Source organism: Heliangelus exortis, chromosome 20 (genome assembly GCF_036169615.1).
Source record: "Heliangelus exortis chromosome 20, bHelExo1.hap1, whole genome shotgun sequence".
NCBI classification, from domain to species: domain Eukaryota; kingdom Metazoa; phylum Chordata; class Aves; order Apodiformes; family Trochilidae; genus Heliangelus; species Heliangelus exortis.
In genome coordinates this window covers 293,170-318,848 of record NC_092441.1, presented here as the reverse complement: position 1 = coordinate 318,848, position 25,679 = coordinate 293,170, and the positions used below count along the sequence as shown (strand labels likewise).

The 25,679-nt window shown below is 41.6% G+C and overlaps 1 protein-coding gene across 5 annotated transcripts in view; it reads left to right on the top strand.

Annotated features, from left to right (window-relative positions):
- Positions 1 to 25,392, top strand: part of ASPSCR1 (ASPSCR1 tether for SLC2A4, UBX domain containing) — a 33,769-nt gene extending 8,377 nt beyond the window's left edge. For 2 of the 5 annotated variants that reach the window (XM_071764428.1, XM_071764429.1), the window contains 11 exons: positions 632 to 705; positions 1,427 to 1,859; positions 5,848 to 5,987; positions 8,383 to 8,464; positions 9,024 to 9,090; positions 10,083 to 10,145; positions 10,428 to 10,480; positions 22,677 to 22,728; positions 23,111 to 23,180; positions 23,532 to 23,719; positions 24,290 to 25,392. In XM_071764428.1, coding sequence (XP_071620529.1) covers positions 632 to 705; positions 1,427 to 1,859; positions 5,848 to 5,987; positions 8,383 to 8,464; positions 9,024 to 9,090; positions 10,083 to 10,145; positions 10,428 to 10,480; positions 22,677 to 22,728; positions 23,111 to 23,180; positions 23,532 to 23,719; positions 24,290 to 24,303 — 1,236 coding nt within the window. In that variant the 3' untranslated portion in view covers positions 24,304 to 25,392. Of the gene's footprint in view, positions 1 to 631; positions 706 to 1,426; positions 1,860 to 5,847; positions 5,988 to 8,382; positions 8,465 to 9,023; positions 9,091 to 10,082; positions 10,146 to 10,427; positions 10,481 to 10,584; positions 12,910 to 17,887; positions 21,343 to 21,547; positions 21,659 to 22,676; positions 22,729 to 23,110; positions 23,181 to 23,531; positions 23,720 to 24,289 lie in introns of those variants that run through there. The other 3 variants (XR_011729966.1, XM_071764431.1, XM_071764430.1) reach the window with 3 other exon arrangements.
- Positions 25,393 to 25,679: the final 287 nt, after the last annotated feature.

Below are 25,679 nucleotides of genomic sequence, written 5' to 3'. Positions count from 1 at the left end.
TCTGTATGGAAAAGAGCTCTCTTGGAACATAACCCTGGGCTGTTTAGACCTCTTAGCCCATAAAATGAGCTCAATGACCTGTTTGTGTTTTTCTTTCCAACTTCTTTTAAAGCTCCAGTCAAAACAGTGGTTTTGTTTTAATAAATATTTGCTTTTCTCTGTGTTTTGATCTTTTTCTATTAATGTTTTGTTTAATATTTTGTATGTGTGTATTTCCCTCGCTGTCCCTTCCGCTTCCCACTGGCCTCTGTGGACAGATCATCTTTATTCTGGAACAGGTCATTACACACTCAGACCCTTCAGCTCTGACATGTTGCCTGTGATTTTACTTCTGTAATAAAAACAATGCTTTGCTGAGGTCAAATCTAATTTGTATGTATGTATAGGATGGAAATATATGTGTGTCATCTTTTCTTAAGGTCATTTAATAAGCAGTGAATTTGGTAAAGCAGTACTGGTGAAAACATAGGTCTAATTTCCAGCTGCAGAAAGAGTGTGTTTTGAGCTGGTTTTGGTGCTGTGTGGTGTTTGTTTTGATACAGGCTTCTTTCATGAAAGAGTTCAATTCTGTCAATTGAATTCAATTCTGTCCCAGGCAGACAGTTGCCATAATGATTTTTCTCTGTTACAGATATCAGGAAAAGATGCCCTAGAGAAAACAACGCTGAAGTCTCTTGGCCTGACAAGGGGCAGTGCCATCATCAGGTTAGAAAGAGCAAAGTTCGGATTTTTCCACTCTGGTGCTGAACTTGTTTTATTTCAAACACTGGGGGGAAAAAGTTCACAAAAAAGTTTGAAAAGACAAACATTGAGGCATTCAGTAATTATTGCATTTGCCTGTTTATCTGAAACTGCTGCCCAGATGTGCTTCCCACAGCTGCAGATGCTGGCACCGACCAGTCATGTGCAGATTAAAGGGGCTTGTTTGCTTCTTTCTTTATTTTTTTTTCCCTGTGAGTGAAACAAGGCAGTTCAAAGTTAAAAGTTTCTCTGAGAGGACAATCATCTACCACTTCAAACTCCCAGTCCTTGCAGTGCCTCCTGCTGTCAGTTTGGGAGGGTGAGGTGGGGGACAATGAGCCTTTATGTGATCTGGCCAGTTCTGTGCAATACTTGCAGAAGGCAAGAGTGATTAGAAGCTGTGCTTTACAACTGACTGCTGTTTCTTTCCTGGAAGGCAGTTTTCTTCCTGTGGAGTGCATAGTTCCTGTTCTGTTTTTTTGCACAAACCCCTGACACCCCCACTCCTATCTTCAGAGCAGTGGGAACTTGTTCTTTTTGAGTGCCTGGAAGAAGCAGATCGTTAAATTAGGGATATATTTGAATCTAGCTGCCCTTCCTGTGTCACGGTCACGTTGAGAATGGGGAGATCAGTACTGTTGTGATAGGTGAGTTTGTTTTAATTCTTCTTGGTGTCTTTTTTAAGAGTTGTCATGAAGAAACGCAGTTCATCTGGTCAGGAGGAACCTGTGGGTGCCACGGTGCAGTGCAATGAGCTGACAGTGAGGTCAGGCTTTACTGAAGGAGCAGTGGATGTGCCCCCACCTCAAGAAAACTCATTCCCAAAGGACTTAGGCCACAGGGATGTGGCTGTGTCTTTAAACAGCTGCACAGACAAGCAAGGCTTGATAAGAGAATCTCATGCCAGCTTGGAGGAGCCTTGCTCAGAGTCCAAGCCTACCCCTTTTGTCCCTTTTTCTGGAGATGGACAGCGTCTGGTGGACTCCTCTGTAGCTGCACCATCTCTTGGGTTAGATATGCCGTCTTCGAAGCTGCCAACAGCTTCTTCCAGCCCTGGAGGCCCTTCTAAGCCAAAGAAGTCTAAGAATAGCCAAGAACTGCAGAAGGAGCAAGGACAGGTAAGGGAAAATTTTCTTGCAATAAGAGCTATTATTAATCCTGCGTTGCCCAAGGCTGAGTTCCCATGACAAAAAAGATCTCTCTGTATTCAAGACTTTTTCCCCATAATACAGGGCTGGGTGCTTTGGTTTCATACAATTCTGCTGAGAGTAATGAAGTACTGAATTTTGCATGATTGTCCTTCAGCTAGGCTGGGTGTGTCTTGCAAAATGAGGGATGAGTGGCATTAAATTAATAGCTTACTCCACATTATTTTGCATGGGCAATTCCACACCCTGGTTTCTCTCTGATCAGTGCTTTCCCTTGCCCCTTTACTGCACACATCACCACTAGGGCTGGCCTTAGTGCTCAGAGATCCCCTTCATTGTTTCACACTCTTTAGTATGTCCTAAAGTTGCAGTTCTGTTTTGGTCTCTGGTTCTGATCCAGTCATGGGATGAAACAGTGGAAAGCCATATGTAGAAATAATGGGTGCCTGATGAGTTTCAAAGGGAGCCCTGTTCAGGAGGAGTTTAGCAAGGCAGTGTGTATGCTCTCACATTGATGTAGAAGTTCTTGTAGAGACTTGGTTGCCATCTTTGTGTGATTACAGTCCATTCTTGATGATTTTCCGAATTGTTTAGGAGCAGAATTCAGACCCTGGAAGGACTCTGGAGCAGTTACAACTGTAGTAGAAAGATCCAGTGGTGAATATTTATTAGAAACATGTTTGGGTTCATCTAATCAGTATTATTTAACCTTTTGAAACAAACCCTGAGCACTGACGGCTGCAGTAGGATGGGTGATTTGTCTAGGGCTTCAACCACACTCTCACTTACAAGGGATTTGGAAAGTAGTGCAATTGTGTCTGAAAAGGAAGGAAGAAGTGTGAGGGTTCAGTGGTTTACTTCACCAGTGCTGTTGTCTGCACTTCTCCGAGTACTAGCTGGAGAGATAGAACTCATTTTATCATTGTACTAGCCACAGCTAAATGTGAAGTTGTGCAGTTGGGCGCAGAGCTGAGCATCAGTGGCCAAAGAACTCCCATGATCTGGCATCTCTCACAGTATTGCAGTCCAGTTCAAACCACTTACAGGCATTCCTGGAGCCAGCCTCCCTTCTCATTTGAAAGCAGCTCTGGAAGCAGCTGCAGATTCTGTTGGGGGGGTTCAGCCCTCCTGTTAAACAGCATGTGACTTTGAGTGCTGCTTTCAAGCCCTTTGATCTCTGGTGCTTTTGCTGCTGATTGATTATATTTTGTTCCCTCCTCCATTCCTGCCATCTTCCACTCTCCTTGCTCTCAGCAACAGCAGAGCAGGACTAGCCACATGGCATCTGCTTTTTGTCCCTTTTCAGTCCTGAGGAAAAAACCCCAAACAAAACAAATTATTTTTAAACATCAAAGGTCCATTTTTGTAAAAGAATCTTCCCATTAATGCTTTGCCTGTGTGTGGTTTTTGAATCTGAAGAGAGAGGCTGGATAAAATCTGTGCCGGCGTCCCTTCATTTCTTGGGCTAAAGATGGTTTACAGACAGCTGCATGCTGACTTTGATGTCAGAACATTAATTGTTAGAAGGTAACTTTACACCAGATTCCCCATGAGATTAGAGCTCCCTGAGGTGGTGGGGAATAAGTGGGTCTCCAGGGAGAGCTTGCTGCTGTGGAAAGGACAATAGCCACTATTTTACTTAAACAGAAATAAAAGTTTTCCTCAGCTTATCTACTTACTTTGGTCTGGGGTGGTGACCACAGAGTAAGTTGCATTCTCCTGACGCCTGGCTTTACCCTGTAGATTGCCTGATGGACATTGCCACGTTAGGTGGCTTCAGCCTACTAGTGAGAAGTGCCTGATGTCTCAGCTTTTTTAGTGGAGGTAGACACTTGAAAGATGAAAGTGACAAACCATAGTGCAGTATCTCTGGCTCCTGGAAGGTATCACTGTTGAAATATGGCATCAAAATGTACAGGTTACTTTCCTCTGGAGTTATGAAATGGGAGGTAGAGACTGCTGTGTGGTGGCCATTTGTCACTGCAGGAGATGGGTGCCTTTTGTCACAGCAGCAGAAAATAGTGGATGTATAGTAGACTGGGAAGTGAGTTGCTGTACCTGGTAGTCTCCTTTTTTGTAAATTGCCCTGGGAAGGTAGTTTTTCTCTGTGTGGGGCAGTGCAAGCATCCTGCAGACAATTACATCTTGGCTGGATGTAAGCTGGAGGTCAAGAAGAGGGTGTTCATGTCTGGGAAACAGTGGGGTTTGTATCCCAGCAGGTAGGTAGTTTTGGTAGCAGGGGAAGGGCTCTAGGGAGGAAGTTCCAGACTGCCCACTTGCAGTACCTTACTGGCAATAGGAGAAGATGTCTGGAAAGTGACACTTGAACAACAGTCGTGAAACATGGTGGTCTGGAGCAGGGAACACTCAGCGAGGAAGAGGGGTGAGCTGGGATATTTGTCTGCCTTCTTCTGTCTTGTGATTAGCTTATGTCTTGGCTGAGGTCTTTGTTAAGTTTAGGATTTGCTAATGCAGACATTGGAATTCTCTCCATTGTATCCCAGCACCCTTTACAGCATGCCATACGATACGCCTGTTCAGTCTTTTGTTTTTCTGCAAGGAAATGTTTTCAGTAGGTGTGTGTTTAGAATGACATGAAACTTAAGCCTGTCTGAGGAGATTGAAGTATACCTGATGACTGGGGAGGCCTGATTAACTCTCCTCTGACACTGATCTGACCTTATCAGACCAGCTATGGGTGGCAGTAAGGACCATTGTGCATATGGCCCTTTCCAACAGGGTGACTGTGGACACCCGGGATTGCTCCTGCAGCCCTGGACATTCCTCCCCCTGCGCCCTGGGAGAGCTGCAATCAGGCTCCTTCACCCGCTAGTTAGGGCTGACCCTGCTCAACTTTCTAAAAGTAGCCAAGGGTCCCACCCACACAACCTCACTCTTTTAATTTCTCAAATTACCCTTTAGTGCCCACAAGCAGAGCGAACATTGCCTTGTAATTTGTGTTGTCGCTTCTGACAATTTAGGGAGACTCCTGTTCCCCAGGGGCCTGTGCCTGCAGGAAGGGAGCAAGGAGGACGTTTGGGTGCTAATAAGGATTGGGAAGATTGTTTGAGAGAATAAGGAGAAAAAAAATGGGCACTGGATTTGTTCATAGAGCGTAAAGCTGTGTTAGGCTGGCATGATCCGCAGCTTCCCATGCTGGGGTGGACGCTGCCTGTGCCTTGCTCTGCAGGTGAGTGGGGCAGCAGGGCTGTTGGGGGTTTGCTGCCTATCTTCAGCAGCTGGCGTGTAGGTAAAGTTGCTAATAAATGTATTATGTACCTTTTTTAAAGCTAATGCATGCAGTGAATTGCTTCTCTCACATCTGTCTGCTTTGCCTGCAACAAAGGCTGATTTCAGTGCTAAGTACTTGCACAGTGCACAACAAAAGAGCTTACACTGTCTGGGGAAGCCTTCTGCACACCAGAAGCCAGGTTAAAAATTCAGAACATGTGCAATGAGACTCTGCAGTGCCTCAGTTCTGAGAACTAAACAGGTGAAAAACTGCCCTACCAAAATAAAGGATTGCTCTCTGGAGTAAGAAGGAATGGAGTGAGCCCTGGTTGGGAACTAGTGGCACTGGTTCTCTGGCAAGAGGGTGTAAAGTGAATGGAAGATACAATGTGAGCCAGGAGTACGTGGCAGATGAAAAACCTAAAAGGGGAGTTTAAAGTCTGCAGCAGGAAGAATAGCATTGGTATAAGTTGTGTGCGGCCTGTAAAACTGTAAAGCAGTGATTACATAGCATGGGAGGGTTGGAGAAGAGCAAAGAGAGGCAGGTTATGATTTTGGGGTAGAAGTACTGACAGCCTCTGTACCGTTAGTCTGATTTAGTGACATGAATTCCACACTAGTCATTGTCTTTTAGTTTACACATACTGTCCTTTACTTTTTTCAGGAACCTTATAGAATAAGCAAAGCAATGCACTTAAGACTAACCAAAACTGCTTTTATTCTGTAGCTTGTAGAGCGAGAGCCACTTGTATGCCACCTAGACCTACTGGAACCCCTTCCTGCTGGCCCAGAAGAGCTTCCCGATGAGTTTTTTGAGGTCACAGTGGATGATGTACGGAAACGTTTGGCACAGCTGCAGAGTGAGAGGCAAGTTCCCTTTCTGCTGGGACTGAGATTGCTCCACATCCTCTTGTTGAGCATAGTGACACTACCCATCTACAGCTGGCTGTGATATCTGGGTGAAGCTGTAGATAAGTTACTGGATGTGAAATAAATGAGTCAGTGTTCAGCACTGGAAATCTCTGCCCTTTATGCCATTGGAATTCAAGGACTCTATCATATTTCTGTGACAGACCTATGTTTCTGTGTGAAATGGTTGAGCATTTGTGCATGGGATGATAGTTTCACATGAATGTTGAAGATTTCACCATGGAGTGCCTGATGCCTGTGTGGTGATAAGTTTATCTGAAAACCTCAACTTCATTAGGGATGGGCCCTCCCTGAGAAGGGATTAAGAGAAAGATTGCTTCCTGTGTTTTGCATTTCAGGGAGTTATTCAAAGCCACTTAGCACCCCACCTCTTCTTTCCTTCTTTCCATCTCCCTTTTTCTGAAAGAGAAGCCTCTGCCTTTGTAATTAGGTGTGTTCTTATTTACTTGAGGCCCAAACCAGTGGTGAGCTTCTGCAATGTGTTTTGATCTGACTTCACATTAGCAATTAGGAATTAAATGGAGGGGATTTGTAACTTCTGATGGACAAATATATGTATACAGTAATCCAGCTTCATGAGTAACTCCCACTGATTTCAGCAATGCTGTAACATTTTCAGCTAGTAAAGAAACACTTTGTATTTTAAGTAACAGAATTAACTTTTTATTAGACATCATCAGAAAAGACCAACTTTTAGACTGTATCCAAATGGTAATAAAGAAAGAATAAACTTGGACACAAATCAACCATGGGAATGTTTATAACACACACTAAGAGGGAAGAAGTATAGCAAGCTGGACTAACTGTGCACCTCACTGTTCAAGTAGCTTGCCATCAAAGCCATGAAATCAGGAATTTCAGTTCTGAACTAAAAACTCAGGTTAAGATAAACCAGCCTTCTTATCACAACAGCGTTTTGCTGACTATGTTTCTTAAAGAAATTAATTTCATTAATATATTTAGTTTCAAGTGGATCATAATTCCTTTAAACATTAAAAGTCTTCTCAGGGACTGTGGGACAGTCTGCTGTATACTGTAGCCAAGTCTGAGTTGAACTTTTTATTTAGAGCTGATTTTTTTTTCCCACAGGCTGCTGAAATCTGCATAAGTTCACAGACTGGTCTGAAAATTGCTCTGCCACGTGTGGGCCTGGGATATTTAGTGGTACAAATGTAGGATCTTTTGGCTGGGGGTTACTAGAATATATCCCCCTCAGAAAATAACTAATTTTCAATTTTGCTGATGCTTGTAATTCCTTTTCCCTCACAGACAGGGATAAAAATAAAGGCAAGTTACACATGAAACTGATACCAGTTGGCTTCTGATTACAGCTCGTGAATCTTACCAAAAGCTAGCTGTTTACAATGCAATATGAATGCATATTAGATGAATTAGAATTTAATTCTGACTTTCTGAAGAGCTGAGAGTTAGTTGGTATGAATCATCAGTTGGTATGCAGATTCACAGATTGTGAGTTGGCACTTTCAGAGTACTTTGGAATCTGATGTACCAGGTGAAAGTTCTGGTTGGTGAAGTAAGCCTATAGTTGTTTGATTCAGCAGTTGTTCCTTGATGATTCTTAAAAACAGAGAGATGTCCTTCAAAATGTACAGGTGTAAGAAAGTATCTTACTTGGAAATAGTTGTGCAGAATTATATGACCAAATGTTTTGCCAAAATCTAGCTTAGTGAACTGGTCTTTCAGAATTAAGTGCAAGCAAGGAAAAGGGACTAAATGAACATGGGATCTGTTGGGTCTAAGCTTATCTCTTCACTTACAAGAAAATATATAATTGCTTTCTTGAATTGATTGTTTCATCTTAAATAAAGGTAGATTACCAGTTCCTTTTAAAACACCAGTTCTTGAATGATCTGAAACTTCTCATTTTTGCTTTGTTTCCCTGTTAGTAATTAATACCCATTAATTTCTTTTGCCATCATTGTTTTTCAGCTTCGGTAGATGTTCCTCCTGTGAGTAATCAGGTGCACCTTTAACCTCTTTTATCAGATGAATAAGTCCATCTCTTCTTGAATAGTCTAAGCAAACATTTCCCTACTCAGTATCTTTTCTAGCATCTTTTGTAGTGAACTTCTTTTTTTTTTAAAACTTTATGAGAAAAGTAGTTTTATACAGTATTGTTGCTGGTACTCAGTAGTTCCGTGTATGAGATTTTGTGATAGGAACTGAAGGAGGTGGGGAAAATGCTGTGAGGGGTACATGGAGCAGGTGAGCAGTCCTCATCAGCCTCTCTTGGACCTTTTGCTTTCTTAATAAAACAAAATACATCTTAGAACTACAGAAATGACAGCTTATCTTCTTCCCATGTATTTAGGAAACGCCTAGAAGAAGTTCCATTGATGACAAAGTCTTTGAGGGAGGCTCAGCTGAAGGAGAAGTTAGAGCGTTATCCAAAGGTAGCTTTTGTTCTCTTTCCAGTCCCTTTGACTAGTGCAGATTTTGGGGATTGAGTAACTTTGAGACTCAGTTGTTATCAATAGGATCTCGAGCTACTTAAAGTTAGAATTCTCAAATTCCTGTCCCTGTTAATTGTTCGTGGGTCTTGTGTAACAGCTGTACCATGTCAAATCAGCTGGCCTGTGATGGTTTTGCTGAGTGACAGGCAGTAGAACTCCTTTATTTAGTTCCAGATGTTTCAAACCTCTGCAGTTGTGCACATATCAGTCTGCATGACTGAGCTTTCCTATCAGACTCTTACGTTTTGGTAGTATCTCATTAGAAGTTAAATTGTGAGATGTTACAGTTTGAAGATACCTTAGTCTGTAAATATGATCCTAATGCAGTTTTTGTCTTTATTGTTTCATTGCAATATAATAAGAGATAAAGTTCTCGAGGTAAGAGCTTTCGGACCAATGCTGGAATAGAATGGTATGGTGGGAGGATTTCTGCTGGTATGGTCAGACGCTACAGAACAGTTATGAATAACTGACCTTATGTGCTTTGCCTCTGACTCAGGTGGTGTTGAGAGTTCATTTTCCAGATCGTCATGTTCTGCAGGGATTCTTCCATCCTAGTGAAACTGGTAAGAACTATCTGCACTTCAGTTGGTGGAGCTGCAGCCCACCTCTCCCATTTTTTTCAGTTGCATGACAAAAGAGGATGGCTCTGAACTCCTCTGTCTGCTGTCCAGGGAAGTGATTGTGCTCTGAAAAAGTAGCAATACACTAAGTTACACTGTCCTTATAAGTCCCCTGAACTGGATGAGAAAAAGGTCTGGTGTAGATAACTTAGTTAAGGGGAATTTATTTCTAGGACTGCTTGATGGAGACTGGCAGGCTACTTGATGGCAAAACACATGTGCTTAGGAAGCTGTCCCATCTGATATCCCATTGCTTGTGTCCAGATGGTACGTTACTGACATGAGTTTGGGCACTTCCTCTATTTTGAAACTTAAAAAATTCTGGGGATAAAACACCACTGCTACCACCCCCAGTCCCCAACAAAACTGAAAATTCCGAAAGCAGTTGTACCTGCTGTAATAAGAGGGGATGAACCTTGCTGCCTCTCTGAGTTTAAAAAAGGCTTTCAGACCATATACCAAGTAGCTCTTGCTGTTGTTATTTGAGATTATTCTCAGCTGGCAGTAATGGTTACCCACACAAATTTTTATATACTTTTGTTTGGAACAAGCACTAATTTCTAGTTACCAGAGTCTCACCCGGCTGGTCGCTGAAAATCTTGCAGCTATTACTGGATTAGCTAGGAACTGGCATCTGTAGAATTTGCTAGGGGACCAGCGTGTCAAAGTGGGTTTTTTTTCTTTATTTTTTGATTGATTGGTTGGTTGGTTTGGTGCTTTGTTTGTTTGTGTTTGTTGGTGTGTAGGTTTTTTGTTTGGTTGGTTTTGTTTTGTTTTTTTTTTTCCTCCAAGATACTCGTAACAGTAACTGTTCTTTTGGGGAAAAGGCAATCTACAGCCATTGTAGAGGGCAGTTCTGGTACAGGTTAGCGTTTTTGCCCAGCATCTGGAGAGACAAATGTAATTCAATGGATCTTTCTCTGCTTTTTCCACAGTTGGCATTTTGAGAGACTTTGTGAGAAGCCACCTTGCAGATTCAGACTTGCCATTTTATTTGTGTGAGTGTGCTGTTGGTAATATTTGGCCTTACTTTACAAAACCTATTCCTAGCTATGCATATGGGATCTTGTGATGCCGTGAGGTGTGACTGGGGAGGAATTCCTTCCCTAAATACAGCCTTGGAGTGGGAAGAAGGCGTAACCTGCTCACCTAGCCACATTGTGCTTCTGTGAGAGCAGTGTGAATCTCCCCTTAAAGAACAGTAATCCCTCCCATAGTTGCTGTATTTATTGTTTTGATTGTTGGGTGGTCCTGTTTTGTAACTTGTTTTTTAACTTCAGTTATTGCACCTCCCAGAGTCATCTTGAACGATGAAAGTTTGACACTCTTTGAGGTAAGGACTCCTGTGTGCCTGTCATTCCCTGATTCGTGTTCCCCTTCACCTTGACCTGTGCTTCAGTTTCTCTGAAAAGGACCTGTATAATGTGATCTCTGCAGGCTTCTGCCTAGCCAAGATTAATGGAACCAGGTGTTTTGGAGCACAAGCTTTTCACCAGAAGAGGTCCACCTTGTGCAACAATATGCACTGGCATACTGTGGCAGAGTTGGGGGGTCACATTGTTGAGTACATGAGCTCAGTGTCTTACAACTGTGTTTAACCATGGAATGTCATTGCAAGAGCTGAGCTCACACACATTTGCTTTGTCTGCAGTTGGACTAGTACAGCTGGAGAAACTACACCGGTTTTGGATGGGTGACTGTTTTCCATTTTTACAACAGGAGCCAGAGGCCATAGTAGACAAAAATCTGACCTTTTTGGTACTCAATGAGTGAGAATTTATTTTAAGCCAGCTTGTACATTGAGGATTATGTACTCTCTGTGGGTAACTCTCCTCAGAGGCTGAAATTAAATTTAGTTTTATAAATCTAGATTTTTGGAGGGGTTTTTTTGCAAATAAAATGGTCTTGAAGTCTCTGGCCAGAGACTCAAGCTGTGTAAATCACACACATGTTAAGAGACATCCAGTGAGTTTGCCCCAAACTCTCTGTGTTTAAAATATACTGTCATTCTGGGAGAGGGTTAGTGAAAGGGACCTTTCAGGCAGCATGGTGAAAGGTAGGGATTAGCATGCCTCTGAAGTTGCTTGTAATGGAGCTTTCCAAATTCCACAATTTCCTGACCAGCCCATGTAGAAGAGATACACACGCAGCTGCTTTTAGATTACTGAATGTTAAGGGAAGCAAAGCATTGATCTCCATGTTCACAGTGGAGTCTCCTTCCCAATACCTTGTTAAGAATTCTTTGCTGAAATCTGAAGTTTTGAGAGTGATTTTGTAGATGTTGGAGTTCCTTGTCACTACGCTGGTAACTGGTTTACCTTCCCAGGGGGTCCTGAGCACCCCTGGGGGATTGCAGCCCTTTTAGGTGCTGTGGTTCAGCAGTGCCGTGCAGGAGCTCCTGGCCTCCATCCAGCTTCATCCAGCTTCACAGCCCCAGGGTTGCTCTGTTCCTGTCCTCCTTCCTGCCTCTGCGGGCCACGGGCCCCGTTCCCACGCAGAGGGGGCACGGCCGTGCCTCCCCAGAAGCAGCAATAGGACAGTATGTGGTGGTACGACATAATTTCCTTGTGGGTGGGGAGAACAATTATTTTTCTCTTCAAAGCCATTTGGTATGTTTTAATTAATAATGAAAATACCAGTGGAAAGCCTTTGTGCCTTTGAGCCAGGAGTCTGCCATTAGGGCATGAAGGCAGTTCTCTCTGCTTCTTCTGACTTGTGCCACCTCACACACATCTGCCACCCAAAACACCATCTCAAGGCACATGTGGTAACCATGATGGGAAATGAAAGGACAAATCTTGTCTTCAGATTTCTGAGAAGTCCCATGAAGGGGAAAACATTCAGTGGAAGAGCAGATAATAAAAAATGTTCTGCACTTGTTAGCAGTTCTGGGGCAAGGGAAGCAGCTGTAGAGCTGTGACCAGTACAGACTGGTGCAACATGGCACATGCACACTACTCTGCCTTTTTTATTGTACTATCCTGCCATATCTGAGCACATTCCCCACCTCGAGTTCTTATGCGCACATTTCTAACATGCTTTTGGGAAATCTTTTTTCATCATTCTGAAGTGTGGTCTGTCTGCAGCTCTCAAGAACATCAGTATGCATGAAATGGGTGTTTTACTATCTTTTTCTAAGATTTGGCTGGGATGTGTTCCCAGGCTTCCTGTCTCAACCTTTGTACTTGTGTCCCTACAGAATACACTTTACTTTCAGTGTCTCTGTAGGAAGCAGTGTTCTTCCCCACTCTGTATGCCACGTTTTCCTCTAGAATCTCATGGACTTCAAGTTTTGGCACTATTTATTTTTTTCTTTGAGATGGTCTTTTTTTTTGTTGTTCTGTTAAATACATTGTAGATACTGAAAGCTCAAAATCTGCTTCGGTAATGAACCTTTTGACTATTCTCTCTACTTTGTTGCTGCTTTGAGTTCAAGGTACTTCCCTTTCTGACACCGATTTCTTCCATTATTTTCTGTCACAGTTGGAAATCACTATGTGTACTCATGTGCCTGTCCTGGCCACCTTGAAATATGCTGTGACCATTGTCTTCCTCCTGTTTAGTTAGTTTTAAAATCCTTTGCATACCATACTTGTTCCACAAAGAGCAGGAAAGGAGGCTTCTCTGGCTTTTCTATAAATGTGAATGTAGCACCCTCTTTGCTGGGCTATATCTGCTTCCTGCCATCCAAGCTCTGATGCTGTCTGATTCTGTTGTTAGCTTCAGTCTATCTTATAAATAAAGTTCAAAATCCTTTGCTTACATCTGTTTACCCCTCTCTCCTTCCAGTACTGTTCTTTTATTTTATCTTTTTCAGCATATGTCTAATGTTTCTCTGGATGCCTTTTGAAATATAATTCATTCAGTGAAACACCATAGAAGTAATTATGTCTCCTTGTCATTGAATCAGAAGCCTTATGGCAGGAATTTTGTTGAATTTGCTGTTTTAAAGCTTTTGTTCTTTACCTGGCACCATTACTTGTGCTTGTTACAACTGAGAATTTGCCACGTATGACATTTTTTTGTAGAATTCATTCCTCTCAGCATTCCTGAAACATAAAATTCTGTTAAATTAACACTCTGTCAAGACTACAAGGTGTCTTACAGCCCAGTCTTTCAGACTCCAAGAAATCACAACTTGATAAAGAATCTAGTTACTTTTAGTGTCAAGCATCTTCAGTTTTTAGTGGCTCTCCTGAGAGTGAAGAGTTTGTGTCACATGGCAAATGTGCAAAGCCTTGACGTTGGGATAAAACTATGATTGTTCAAGATGTTGTGCTCAAAAGCTGAAAATTTTCCTGCAAATTGACTGTTTTAAGGAATGATTTTTCTGATTTCCTCTCTGTCAACACAAAAAAATGACATCCAGTGAAGATAAAGGGTAGCAAATCCAAAGCTGATTTAAGAATATTTTTCAAGAATACTTCTTTTCATGCAACATGTAATTACAGTGTTTTCTAATTAGACTGTAATTAGGAAGTGCTTGTGTTCAGAATTTGGGCACAATTAAGCAAAAATGGATTTTTAAAGCATATTCTAAGTATGCAGGCATTACAATTATTTGCAAAACTTAGAAAGCAAGTAAATCTCATGCTTGAAGTATTTTTAGGGATTGTAATAAGACCTTATGAAGAGATTATTTACATTACTTAACTGCTGCAAGACTTGGCAGTTTCTTCTGAGCCAGTTGGCTCAGTGTAGGTAAGTGTAGCAATACATGCTCAAGGAAAAATAATTTGAAGTTCATGTGCATCTCATTGAGCTCTTGAGTTGATTGTTACTGCTTTGGAGCAAAGTCTTAAAACAGACTAAAAAGATGCCAAGTATAAACAACTTGTTCTTGACATGGTGTGTTCTCTACAGTGCAAGTGATGGTGCGATGCATGCAGGTAATGCTGACTGGTATGTGAAACAGTAAGGGCACTGGAAACTTCTATCTATATATTCTGTAGAAGCATTCTTTTTTTTGCATACTAATTTTTATTATTTCTCAAGACATTTCTGCTGAAAACCTTAAGGTGGGTATATAAACTTTGTGAAATTTATAGCTGTACTGTAGTTGTTCCCATATCTCATCTGGTGCAGAAACCTCAGATGGTTGGAAATGTGTATGTAGCTCTATGTATCTGACTTTCTACATATTTTTTTACCATGCAGGCTTGGTGTGGCATTTCAAAATGCTACTGTTTTCCAAAGCTGATCTCCAGAATTAGGAAAATCTGTTCAGTTCATCATAGCTGACTTAAGTTGATGGTGAAAGGAGCAGGCCAGAACATTTTTGTAATCAAGGTTTTTTTCTTTTTTAAAAAATACGTTTTTCTAATCCAAGTGTATGCAGAGCCCTAGGACATCTGAAGTGAGTGCGTGATATGACTCAAATGCGTTCCCCTAATGAGGTGAGCAGAGTAGAGATTTAGCAACAAGGGAAGATGTGTCACTGGACTGGCAGGAAAAACAGCAGGGAAATTGATTTGTTTGAGGAGCAAAGAAATTGGTGTATATTCAGGGTGAGGTGGGAGAAGGCTGCGAGGGGCTGAGGCAACTTGGAAGGATAAAATGGGATGAAGAGAGGAAGCAGAAAGAAACGTGTGCCTGGATGGGGTTGGGTTCCGCTTTCTATTCAGAGTTTTACATTTCAGGGCAGAGGCTTCTGTGCTGCCAGGAGTGTGTCCTTTGGGGAGGGTGCAGAAGGGTGTGTGTTAAAGCCTTGAGGTTGTTAGATGCAGCTGGCTGTTAAATGACCATTATGTAAAATGGTTTTGCAGATTGGAAGAGCCATGTTTAATGCCAGTGGCCACGTAGCCTGTGTCCCTTGCCTTGGGCCCTTCAACCCTTTCAGGTCATAGCCTATTGTGACAGGAATGATTCTGTGTGTTCATAAACATTTTATTTGGATGAAGCATCAAACAGGAAAAAAACAATTCCTGCTGAGAACTTGTCATACCATTCTGGTTCCCCGTACTGCTTGTCAGAGGCCACAGTGCTCTGATTTACTGGGATGGTGCCTTGCCCCAGTTTAGGTTGTCTGATTCTGGGTGAGGCTTTATTACCTGTAACTGATGTAAATCCTTTTTCATCTTTGACTTCCACCTTGAGTCAGTGCAGGCCCTGGGCTGTAACATCTCCTGCTTGGGTAGGCTGTCCCTGCTGCTGTGGGTCTGAGTGCTTGTCAGGGGTTGTAGAGGGCTTTCTTCTCTGGGAAGAAATGGGTGCGGAAGTGGCTCTGGCTTTCGTGTCCTTGGCAACTGTTGTTGTTGGATGCCCTTTTTGTAGATGGCTGTTACTAATCAGGCTGCTCAGTGCTGTCAGTAAAAGTGACGCTGGTCCGGACCAGAAACAAGAGAGGTGATACTGCTGGTGTAGGGCCAGGTGGGGCAGCACAGGGGACAGGACTTGCTCACCTCTTCTCACTTGCTCTCTAGTGTTGCCTTCCAGGGGGTGAAATCTTCAATCTGAGAAGCAGTTTGTGTGAGACAGTGTCCATGCTGGAGGGCTGCAGAGCAGGCTGTGGTGCCTGATCTTTCACTGGATAAGATTAGGCTCTGTATGAGTGGGTTAGGTGGAGACTTTGTCCCTTTCAGGCATCATGTGGCCTGTGGAAGGGAAACCTTTCATATTTTCGTCAGGGCTGCTATTCTATTCCCATTATCTGGAAGGAAAGAGATGAAAAGACAGAGCTGCTCTGTAAAGAGACACATGGTTAAGATATTCTGTAAAATATGTGGCTTTTGGGCTGGGGAAAGAGGAACTTGGCTGCTAAGGTAGAGGGTAGAGTTGCTTCTTCCGTGTCATGACTGGGAGTTGGTTGTTTGGGACTGTCCGTTGTCACATGTGAACCATGGAGTTGCATCCAACATTCCCAGGTCTTAGGCTAGCAGCAGGCTATCCCCTACTCTAGATTGTCTGGGTGCTGTCTAGAAGACAAAGTGAATGGTGTCTGAGGCAGTAGTGCAAGCACATTTGGGTATTCAGATGTTCATAAATGACTGAAATTTGCTGAAGCCAGTAACAGGAGTGGCTGCAGATGGTAGAGTGCCATATTATCAACACTTATGCTCTCTTTCCACCTTCTCACTCCATTCATGCTGGTAAGATTGGAACTACATTCATTAAGTCTGTCACTTACAATGAAGGGAGGACCTTCATGCAAGCAAAACTGAGAAAAAAGACAAATGTTAACTTGTTTGCCAAGATACTTGGGCTGAAAGAACTGTCTGAAGTGAGTTCTCCCCAAATATGTATTTACAGTATAGTGAGCACACAGATTGGCAGCAACATGAGAGTTTTTTGAACCCATAAAGACTTCAAGGCATTACTTTGATTTTTTTTTGTTATTGCTGTTTTTGCTGGCTGCCTTGTCCTCACGTCCCTTGAAGTGTTTATAATGTTCTCTCCAGAAGTGATCAGCTGCAGGCTTCCCTGGTGTAGCACTTAGTTTTGGGTTTCTTATAGCTCTAGTTGCTTGTTTATGTTTTTCTAGGCTTTTCAGAGTTGCTTCTTAGATTTTTCTTTTGCCAGAAACAGGTACTATCTGGGGTGCATTAGAGGAAAAAAATCACTGGTTGCTGAGTTAATACTAGGAAAGAGTTAGCAGAAGGTAAGAACACCAGCCACTGGAAAAGTCGAGGCAGGAAAGAGGGCAGGAGGCCATAATCTGTCTTCAGAGGAGCTGAAGGAATCCACAGGCTTCTACATAAATATTTAGATCTTCTAATCAGATCTTCAAGTGTGTCTGGTGTTTCCTCTGGCATGTACCATGGGGCAGAAATCCAGAGGAGCGGTTTGTTCTTTACTTGCCTTTGGTTCTGTTTCCATATCCTATTTATTAATGCCAGTTTGGGCAATACATCTGGCATACTTGTTCAGTGAAACTGACTACGAATTAAGCCTTCTCTGTTTTTGGCAGGAGCCTGCATGTAATTTCAGAAAAAATTACTTCATCACAGTCAGTCCATTGGAGGTATTTCCAGTGCCAGGCCTTGTGGTTATTCTGCTCACTAGCAAAGAAAATTGCAATTAATAGTGAAATCCACTCAGCACATTCACCTTCCTATGTGAATCAGCCTTTTTCCGTAGCAGATTTTTCTCATCTGGCTGGATTTCAGTAGCAGTCATGCCTCCTGTTTGCCTCACAGGGTCTGTTGGTGATGCTCACAGGGGCTGTCCATGCTTGCCTCTTATGCTGCCTTTGAGGTGGGGGCTTTCTTGTGGGGCTGAGTTCAGGGTGGAAATTCTTCCCAGAGTGTTCTGTCTCTTTTGGAGGCTGGATCTTTCTGATCTTGGCTCAAAGACTCAGTGAATCTCTTGACTGAATAGTGCTTTCAAATCTTATCTGTGCTTTAAAAATTTTAGAGGTCCCCTGCTCTGGCTGGATCAGACGTCCTCATATAGGCTGCAGAATATCCTTCTTCTTTGGCGATTGTAGTCCACATTGAGCAGCTTTGTTCTCTGGTTGTAAACACGACCCACTTAATCACTTCGCCCCTTTCACCATGACTGTACTGTTTGTTTCTGTTTCCGCAATGCTTTGCAGTCTTGCTGGAGGAGCTTTTGATCCACCGGCTTTCTGGTTGAATTTTCCAAGAGCGAGTTTGTGTTTGGGGTGTGTGTACTATGCAGTATTTCATGTTGGTAGCTTGGGTTTCTCTTTCCATGCATGTGTTCCTTTGAAGTGCTTATTTTCTTATTCATCTTTTAACATCAAACTAACAGCAGACCTGTGGCACTCTAATCTTTTCAGATCATGTAACGGAAAGAATTCTCCTTCTGGCAGCTGCACGTTCCCCTTAGAAAGCAGTCTCTGCCTGCTCTGAAAGCATCACTCTGTCGGGGAGCAGAATAACTGCATGGTAATAACGTACATATTTTACAATTCTCTGTTCTAGGTTTTTTTGAATGTGAGTGTCTGGAGATACCTAGAGAAGGAGGAAGTATTGAGACCTTATTAGGAGAGGGCTCTGTGTGAAGTCTTTTATGTTTACTTTGACAAATTACTAAACAAATTAATAAAACATGCAGAAAAACAAAGCAGAAATGTTCCTTTTGTGTCTCACAGATGGATTTGCAGGGGAATGTTGTTCTAGTGTAGATATTTTTATCATGGAATGCAAGATGCAGCAGTCCCAGTGCACCACTCTGCAGCCAGGATGCCCTCCTGTCATAAACCACACTGGCCACTATGGTGGCTGGGTAACTGCACTCTGCTTCCTGAAATACAGCTTGGAGTTACTCAGCTACATAGTTTCAGACTAAATGTGGCTGAGTAGCAGGCTGGTCTTCAGATTTCAGAAATGGAAAGTGTTCATTTTTGCTGCTGCAACTATAAGTAAATGATGAAGCCATGTAGTTTAGAGCTTTTGAAAATCTGAGGAGCTGGTCACTTGGAATGGTACTCCTTCACCAGGGGGTATGGCAAGCAGGACATTGGATTCCTCCACTTCTTGCCTTATCAGTGACTTTCTGATACCTTCAGAAGAAAGAAGTTCTGTGATATAGGTCTTGGATGGCACTCTTGGCACTTACATACTTAATTCTCATTTCTGCTACTGCTGTCCTGTGTGACATTGAGTAAGTTATTTAAACACTGTACGTCTTAGTTTTTCATCTGTACAAAACAATAACAAATCATAGACTTATACTTTCTCACATTTTAATTTTATGTGTTGCTCCTCATTACATATATACAATTTCACACAATTTTCAATTTGTTTTCTAGGTGCTATTACAATAATAATAACCTAACTGTATCTGGTAAATATGCCTTGCACAGTGTGATTTAAACATTATAATTTGATAGATTAATAGCATCTGTTTTCCCAATCAGAATGGCATTGTATCTTTTACTGGAAATCAAAACAGCAAGGAAGAGAAATGCTGTATATTTGAATACAGCCAGTAGCTGTTAGCTCGTTCATATCATAGTAATATTTCACATATAACTGAATGGATTTAAAGAAAATAATTATTTCCAACAGCCTGTGATTCTTTTGGTCAATCTGGCAGGCTCGGTGAGACTCTTAAGAGGTTTCTAGATCTGTTTTGATTCATAGATATTCTTTTAAGAATCCTGTGCAGTGAGAGTAAGAACTGTAGAGTTTTTCTAAAGACATTTCTGTATGCATAAGAACAGCTGCAAATGGGGAAATATCAGCTGACTTGAGAGAATAGTTTTCAGGTAATGGTCTGCCCAGTATTAGATCTTTGCATTCTTGGTAGTGTTGGAGAATACTAAAGGCTCCAGCTTGCGTTTGTGTGTTTTCCTGGACTGCAGCTGCTAAGCCTTCTCATCTTTATGCCAAGACATTCCTTAGCTAGTGGGTTCATTCTACTGGCTTTGTTTTGTTACGTAGTTTTTGTTTGTTTGTGTTTTTGTTTTGTTTTTAATGTGAAATTGGTACTGATTTAAATACTTCTGTGTTACAAAAAAAAATCTCAGCATTATGTCCTGCCAGTGGCTGGCTGTAGATTTCTTGGGGTGATCAGCAAGATAGGCTGCATTCTGTACTGAACCCTCAATAACTGCTGAGATTGGGGTGGTACCTGAGAATTCTTCACAAAGGGTTATATAATTGAGGCAGTAATCTATTTGAATTGAAGAAGAAGAATTTACTGGATGTGAATTTGGCAAGAGGGGAGACACTGCGTTGGCTGATCCCTTGGAAGGGATTGAGATACAGAGAAATGAGCCATGGGAAGCTATTCTGTATACTTGTGAGCTGCTGTTTAGTTTCTTTAGGTTTCTTTCAGTTAAAAGATTTTGAACTGAAACATTGACTGATGTTTTGCCAGCAGTGGGAAATGGTTGTGAAGGCGGATTCTGCAACTTAGAACTATGGTTATTTGTCAGCATGTGAGTAAATAGTGTAGAGGTTTGTACTGAGGAGTATTCTGTCTGTGTTTGTGTGGCTGAGTGTCTGTCTAGCTCTTGGTCTGTGTTTCTCACTCTCTTTTTCTCTTTGTGCCTTATGCAGGCCCTGCCATGAATTTTCTCTGACCCCTTGGGGCCATTCCCAAATGAAGCTTTGATGTGTGTGCCCAGAGCTTGATTGACAAGGAAGTTTTGGTGGCGGCAGCAGGGAAGCGGAGAGAAAAGGGCAGGGCTTTGAACTAAAGGGCTTTGAGTTCTGAGATGCTGTGCTTACTTATCTCCTTCAGAATGTTAATTATTTACCAAGATAATTGGTCGCAAGGGTAAAAAAAGAGAGGGGAGATTATTAAAAAATTCCAACACTAACACGCTACAAAAACCTCATTTTCCAACTTGCAGCTGGCATGAAAAGGATGTTGTGTGTAAAAGGGCTTGAGTATATGTGTATTGGGTGGGCCCTTTTTCAGGCACCCATTTCCTAAATAGAGGGATCCCTTCAGACGAATGCAGCGGAAACATCAAAGCTCTTACAAGAGTTTTCTCTGGGGTTTCTAAACCGTGTCTGGTACTTTTTAATTAAAAAAGTTTATGGAGAACTGTTGTTGTGACTAGATCAGACAACCTTAGGCCCTACTTACTGAAGAATGAAGTGTTAAAAGACCTAATAAATAACGATTTCTGCAAAAATGTCAGTTCAAGGATGTGAATGTACCTAGCTTCTTCAGCAGGAGCCAAGACATGGAGTAGACTGCTAAATGTCTTCTGCCTTGGTCTGATGTGATGGGGGCCACACAGTTTGTGAGAGCCTCCTGCAGCCTTTGGATTAATGTAAAAATATTTGTGATACCACCTACTAATTTGGAGCTTGCAGTTAGGAAGACAGGTAAAGCTGTTTCATTTTGCCTCCAGTTAGTACAGTTTTATTAGTCTCTGTATTAGGTTGCCATCCCCAGACTCCTTTGTGGAGATCGGGGCACCTTTGAGTTCTGGTAATTGCTGTGCTGGGTTGGGTCCAAGGACCATCATTCCAGTATCCTGACTGTGCTGGTGGTGGCAACAGAAGTTCAAGAAAACTCAAGAGCAGGCAGCCTGCCCTGCAGAATGGCAAAGCATGCACTAATAATAAAAAGAGGGGTAGTTGCTTGCTTTTTATTTATTTATTTATTGGGTGAAGATGAGAAATTGTGTTAACTCTTTTGACAGGGAAAATATAAATTATCGACATTTTCTGTGTAGTTTCTGGCTATGACAGTACTTACCTGTTTCCCACTATTATAATTTGTTTCTTTAACTGTCTCTTAGTTCAAGGCCTTCTGAAAGTTTAAAATGATAATAATTTCAATTATTAAATTGAAAATTATTAAAAAAATAATAATTTCAGCTGTTTTTTCTCTGTAGTATTATATGACATGTTAATTCTGGCAATTTCTTAATCTTTGTAAGTGGTGGTCCAACCAGTTACTTTAGGGAATTCCCTTATCTGAATTTGTTATTGTAACTTTTTGTTGTTTTAATCCTTAAATTGTATTTTAGCTCTCCAGATTTCCTTCCCTACACGCATTCTGCTGCTTCTTTCCATATTATTGACCTCAGAAGCATTAGCTACCAAACCTGAAAGATCTTTATTATTTTTTTAAATTATTGGTAAATTGCAACATTTGCTAGTTTGCTTTAGTGCTTTCTTCCCTGGTTGCTTTTTTTTAGACAAGATCACAGTCTCAAGAAATTTACATACCTTAACTTTCATTTGATTAAGTGCTTCATGACCTATATGTGGGGGTTTTTTAAGGTGTGCCACACAATGTAATTAAAGCAGGCCTTAAATGAATTATGATTTGACTGACTGACATCTCAAGTAAAAGTCAGAGAGGAACTGCTGAAGAACATAGTCTGCATACATCAGTGGTTAGCTGGAATTAGTTCTGACCACACTCTGTTTCTTATTTTTATCTGGTAGATAGGTTAAAACAAAATAATCATTAATAGCATTTGTGGATGAAATAAAGGTTTATTTTAAGACTGAAAAACACAGAAATGAAAAAGGCAGTCCTACAGTTATCTAGGTCACATAATGAGCTAAATGGATGAAAAAAATGTTTGAGTATGGCAATTATTCTAACAATTAGGAATGAGGAATTTGGGCTGTTTTCGTGAAAGGATAAACTGCTTCCTGGAAGGCTGTTGAAACTAGGCAAATTCCAAGTAGATGGAGGGTAGAAATGTAGTATAATAATGTAGAATAGATTTTTGAGGACGTAGCTGGGTTTTCCTTCCCTTACTATCAACCCACTTGGGTCTCAGCAGTTTCTTGATCATACTCAGATTGTCTTCTCAGCAGTGGAGAATTGGGTGAAATATAGTGGTCTGGGATACGGGGACAGAGGACAACAAATGGCTGGTGATCAGCACAGTGAGCACTTGCTGTACAGGTCTTATCATCTACTGTGTAGTACAAAAGATCATAGTATTTTGCTTTCTGTCTTACTGCAAGTGCCCTGTGCTCTACACAAGTTTACCCTTTTCTGAATTATAGATGGTTGGTTCACTGACCTCACCTTGAACTGTGAATTTGTTTGTAGCTGTCTAACCTGACTTTAATGTTCGCAGTGACCTGTGAAAGTATCTACAATCGATGATCCCTTCTTTTCCTCTTTTGCTGCAGGCTAAGCTATTTCCGACTGCTGTCATTCATTTTGGGTCTGAGAAGAGCAGGGGTGAGTGAATTTCCTCTCTTCTTCAGCTGACTGTATAGTTCCTATAAAAGACCCAGAAGAACTACATCCTTTTGTTGAGAGTTCTGACAAAAGACAGTGCAGTGTCCTTGAGGTTTCTGGTAAATGTTCCCACTCTGAATAGCTGAAGCTCTCCAGAGCTAGCTTGGTTAGCTAGTTTGAGCACAAAGGTAAACACAGTCCCTTTCTTTTGACATTTGTTAGGCTATAGAGTAGGGATTGTCTGCTACAGGGACTGGAATGATAAAAGAATGACTCTGTAGAAGGAAATTCCATTGTTAAAAATGGCCAAGAGTTATGTGATTCTGTGGTAAATGATGTCACCATGGTACCAAACAAATGTTTGGGTTTTGTTTTTAAATAGATTGTTACCTGAAATTGGAAGTACTGAACTCTTTGGTTTCCCCTTCTGCATCTGATTTATCAGCAGCCAGGTATGTTGGGACTGAGTAGAGTTGTGAATGGGTAAGTATTTCAGGGATGGGAGTCATAAAATGAGGCCATTTTACTACAAAGAAACATGGTCAGAAGATCCTTGTACTTCATTTTCTCCTGAAACGGTCTTACTGTCATACTTAATAGCACTGTGAGTCCATCTTTGCAAAGTAATTTAGTAATATAAAATTTAGTAATTACTTTGCAAAGTAATTAAGTAAATTCTAGGGCTTCTATTGTGAAAAAGAAGACCTTTTTCAATCTGACTTTAAAGTTTAAAGGTGGCGGTGGTATAAGTGGCTGTTAAGAAAAAAATGAATTTAATTCCACTTGCTTATTTTCTCCCTCAGATGTTTGTCCAGATCATTAGTTCATTCTGCTTCGACATCTTCAGAGTCAACAATTCCATTCCTATCAGAACCAGACATGGGAAGTCCAAAGAAGACTGATGAGAAACCAGAACCAGCAAGTGTGCAGGAAGCTCCACAGGTGCTGAGAAGGGCCCCTGGGAAAATGCCCAAATGGCTGAAGCTGCCAGGTACAGTGACATCAGACAGCTCTTCTTGTTCTGAACTCCCCAGAAGGGCAGGCTCCTCGGTGCAAAATGTGTGGGATGTTGACAGTATTCTTGAAGATGTCAGCTAAGGCTTGCAGGACATTTGGTTCAGTGCTTATCACTCACAAATCAGTTTGTGAATTAAACCCAAGCCCTCACTGGGGAAGTATCTGGACTCAGCCTCAGCAAGCGTGGTGTGAGGTGATTGCTGCAAACCATGGGTCCATGCATCTCCCTGCTGTGGCTGATCTGTTTCAGTCTGGTACTGGGACTCTGATGCAGATCATGTGGGAAAGAGCATCTTTACTGTTTCCTGTTTCCAGGGTGCTCAAAGCCTTGCGCTGAAGAGTAGAAGTAAAGAGTATCTGGGTAAAATACTAAATAACATCTCATTTGCCTACGAAGGTTACCTGTTAACACCTGGTATGAAAGTTTGATAATAGGCTTTAACATGCACGATAATATCATATAGGATGAAATTTCTGGCTCTGAGAGTTATGATGTATTCACCATTCAATGTTTCTAAGCCGTGATCTTATGTTTATTTTGTAGGTGGGAAGAGATGAAACATTCTGGGCTGCTGTGGATCAGTGAGCAGTCAGCTGTGACCCTTTCCTGATGAACTTGCTCAAAATGTGTAAGAAATTGTTGGTGGCTCTGGAGAGTATGAACATTAGCTATAGATAGAAAATTGCTGTTTCAGATGCTAATTTCACCTTTTGGGTGAGTGGAAGTCCTGTTTGTGGTCTTCATGACTGCAGAAGCAAGGTTAGATGTTAAATTTAAGATTTCTTGCATGCAAATAATATGAACAATTACAGGGGAAATAATTCCCATATACTTTCTGTGAAGGACTTTGTATTTTTAAAACCAAATTTTCTCAGTTCTAACTTCAGGGATAATTTTAGTCTAGCTGCCTGAATTCAGGCAGCAAGATACAATCCCATATTTACCTATAGTTAACAAGACTTCTCTGCTTCTTGCTGGCTGGCATTAATGCTACTGGTAATTTTGGGCATAGATGGCTGGAGAGTGAGTGAAGAGGAAGACATTAGGTCACTTAAAATATTTCGGATAGGCTTTTTCTGTAAACCTGTTGGTCTGTAGCACTTGTTTTGTTTTCAGTTGCCAGGATGTTGTTAACAAAGAACACAGGTATCCGTTAATGGAATGCACGTGTAGTTTGGTTTTGCCCCAAGCTCTGTGTTTTACTTTCAGTGCATATAATCAACATCAGTAATTAAAGTTACAGTGGGGAAGAAAACATCCTGTAAAAGGGGCTTCTCATGTGACCTTTGATCTGTGGACTTCTATGGTCCAAGTGTTTCCACAGAGCAGCAGTGCAGTGAGTGTTCAGAGGGAAGCAGAAGTCCAGACCTTTGCCTCCTGCAGATGGTGCATGGGGATGGGTATTTTTGGTTAGAAATTGCACTTCTGAAGATGAGCTCTGTAGTCCCACAGTAGCCATGGTGCTGTATTTTATTTGAAGTCTTGTCCATGGATCAGTGATTCATGTTGGGCAGTAGGGGTTCCATGTTACGGTAATAATACGTTTTCCATTTTCCCTGTATAGACAATTGTTCCTGAACTATGTGTGCATCTGCACAATTTGTAGATGTAATAAAGCAATGTGGCCATAGGAGGCCTTTTATCCATCTCTTTGATAATGTTTCTTCCCCCAGTATTCTTCGGTTATCTGTCAATTCACAGTAACCTGCTCCCTTTTCAATGGGCCTGTCATGCCTTTTTTTTTTTTTTTTTTTTTCCCTCCTTTCTTTTCTTTTTGTTTTTTCTTTTTTCTTTTTTTTTTTTCTTTCCCCAACAAAGCAAAAGGGAGCTTTTTACCATCTGAATGAACTTCAAAGTGGCTAGAAAGGGCACCCAGGGTTTCCTGGCACTTCTCATTGTCTCCCAGCCTGGCCAACATTTCCCTTCAGGTCTA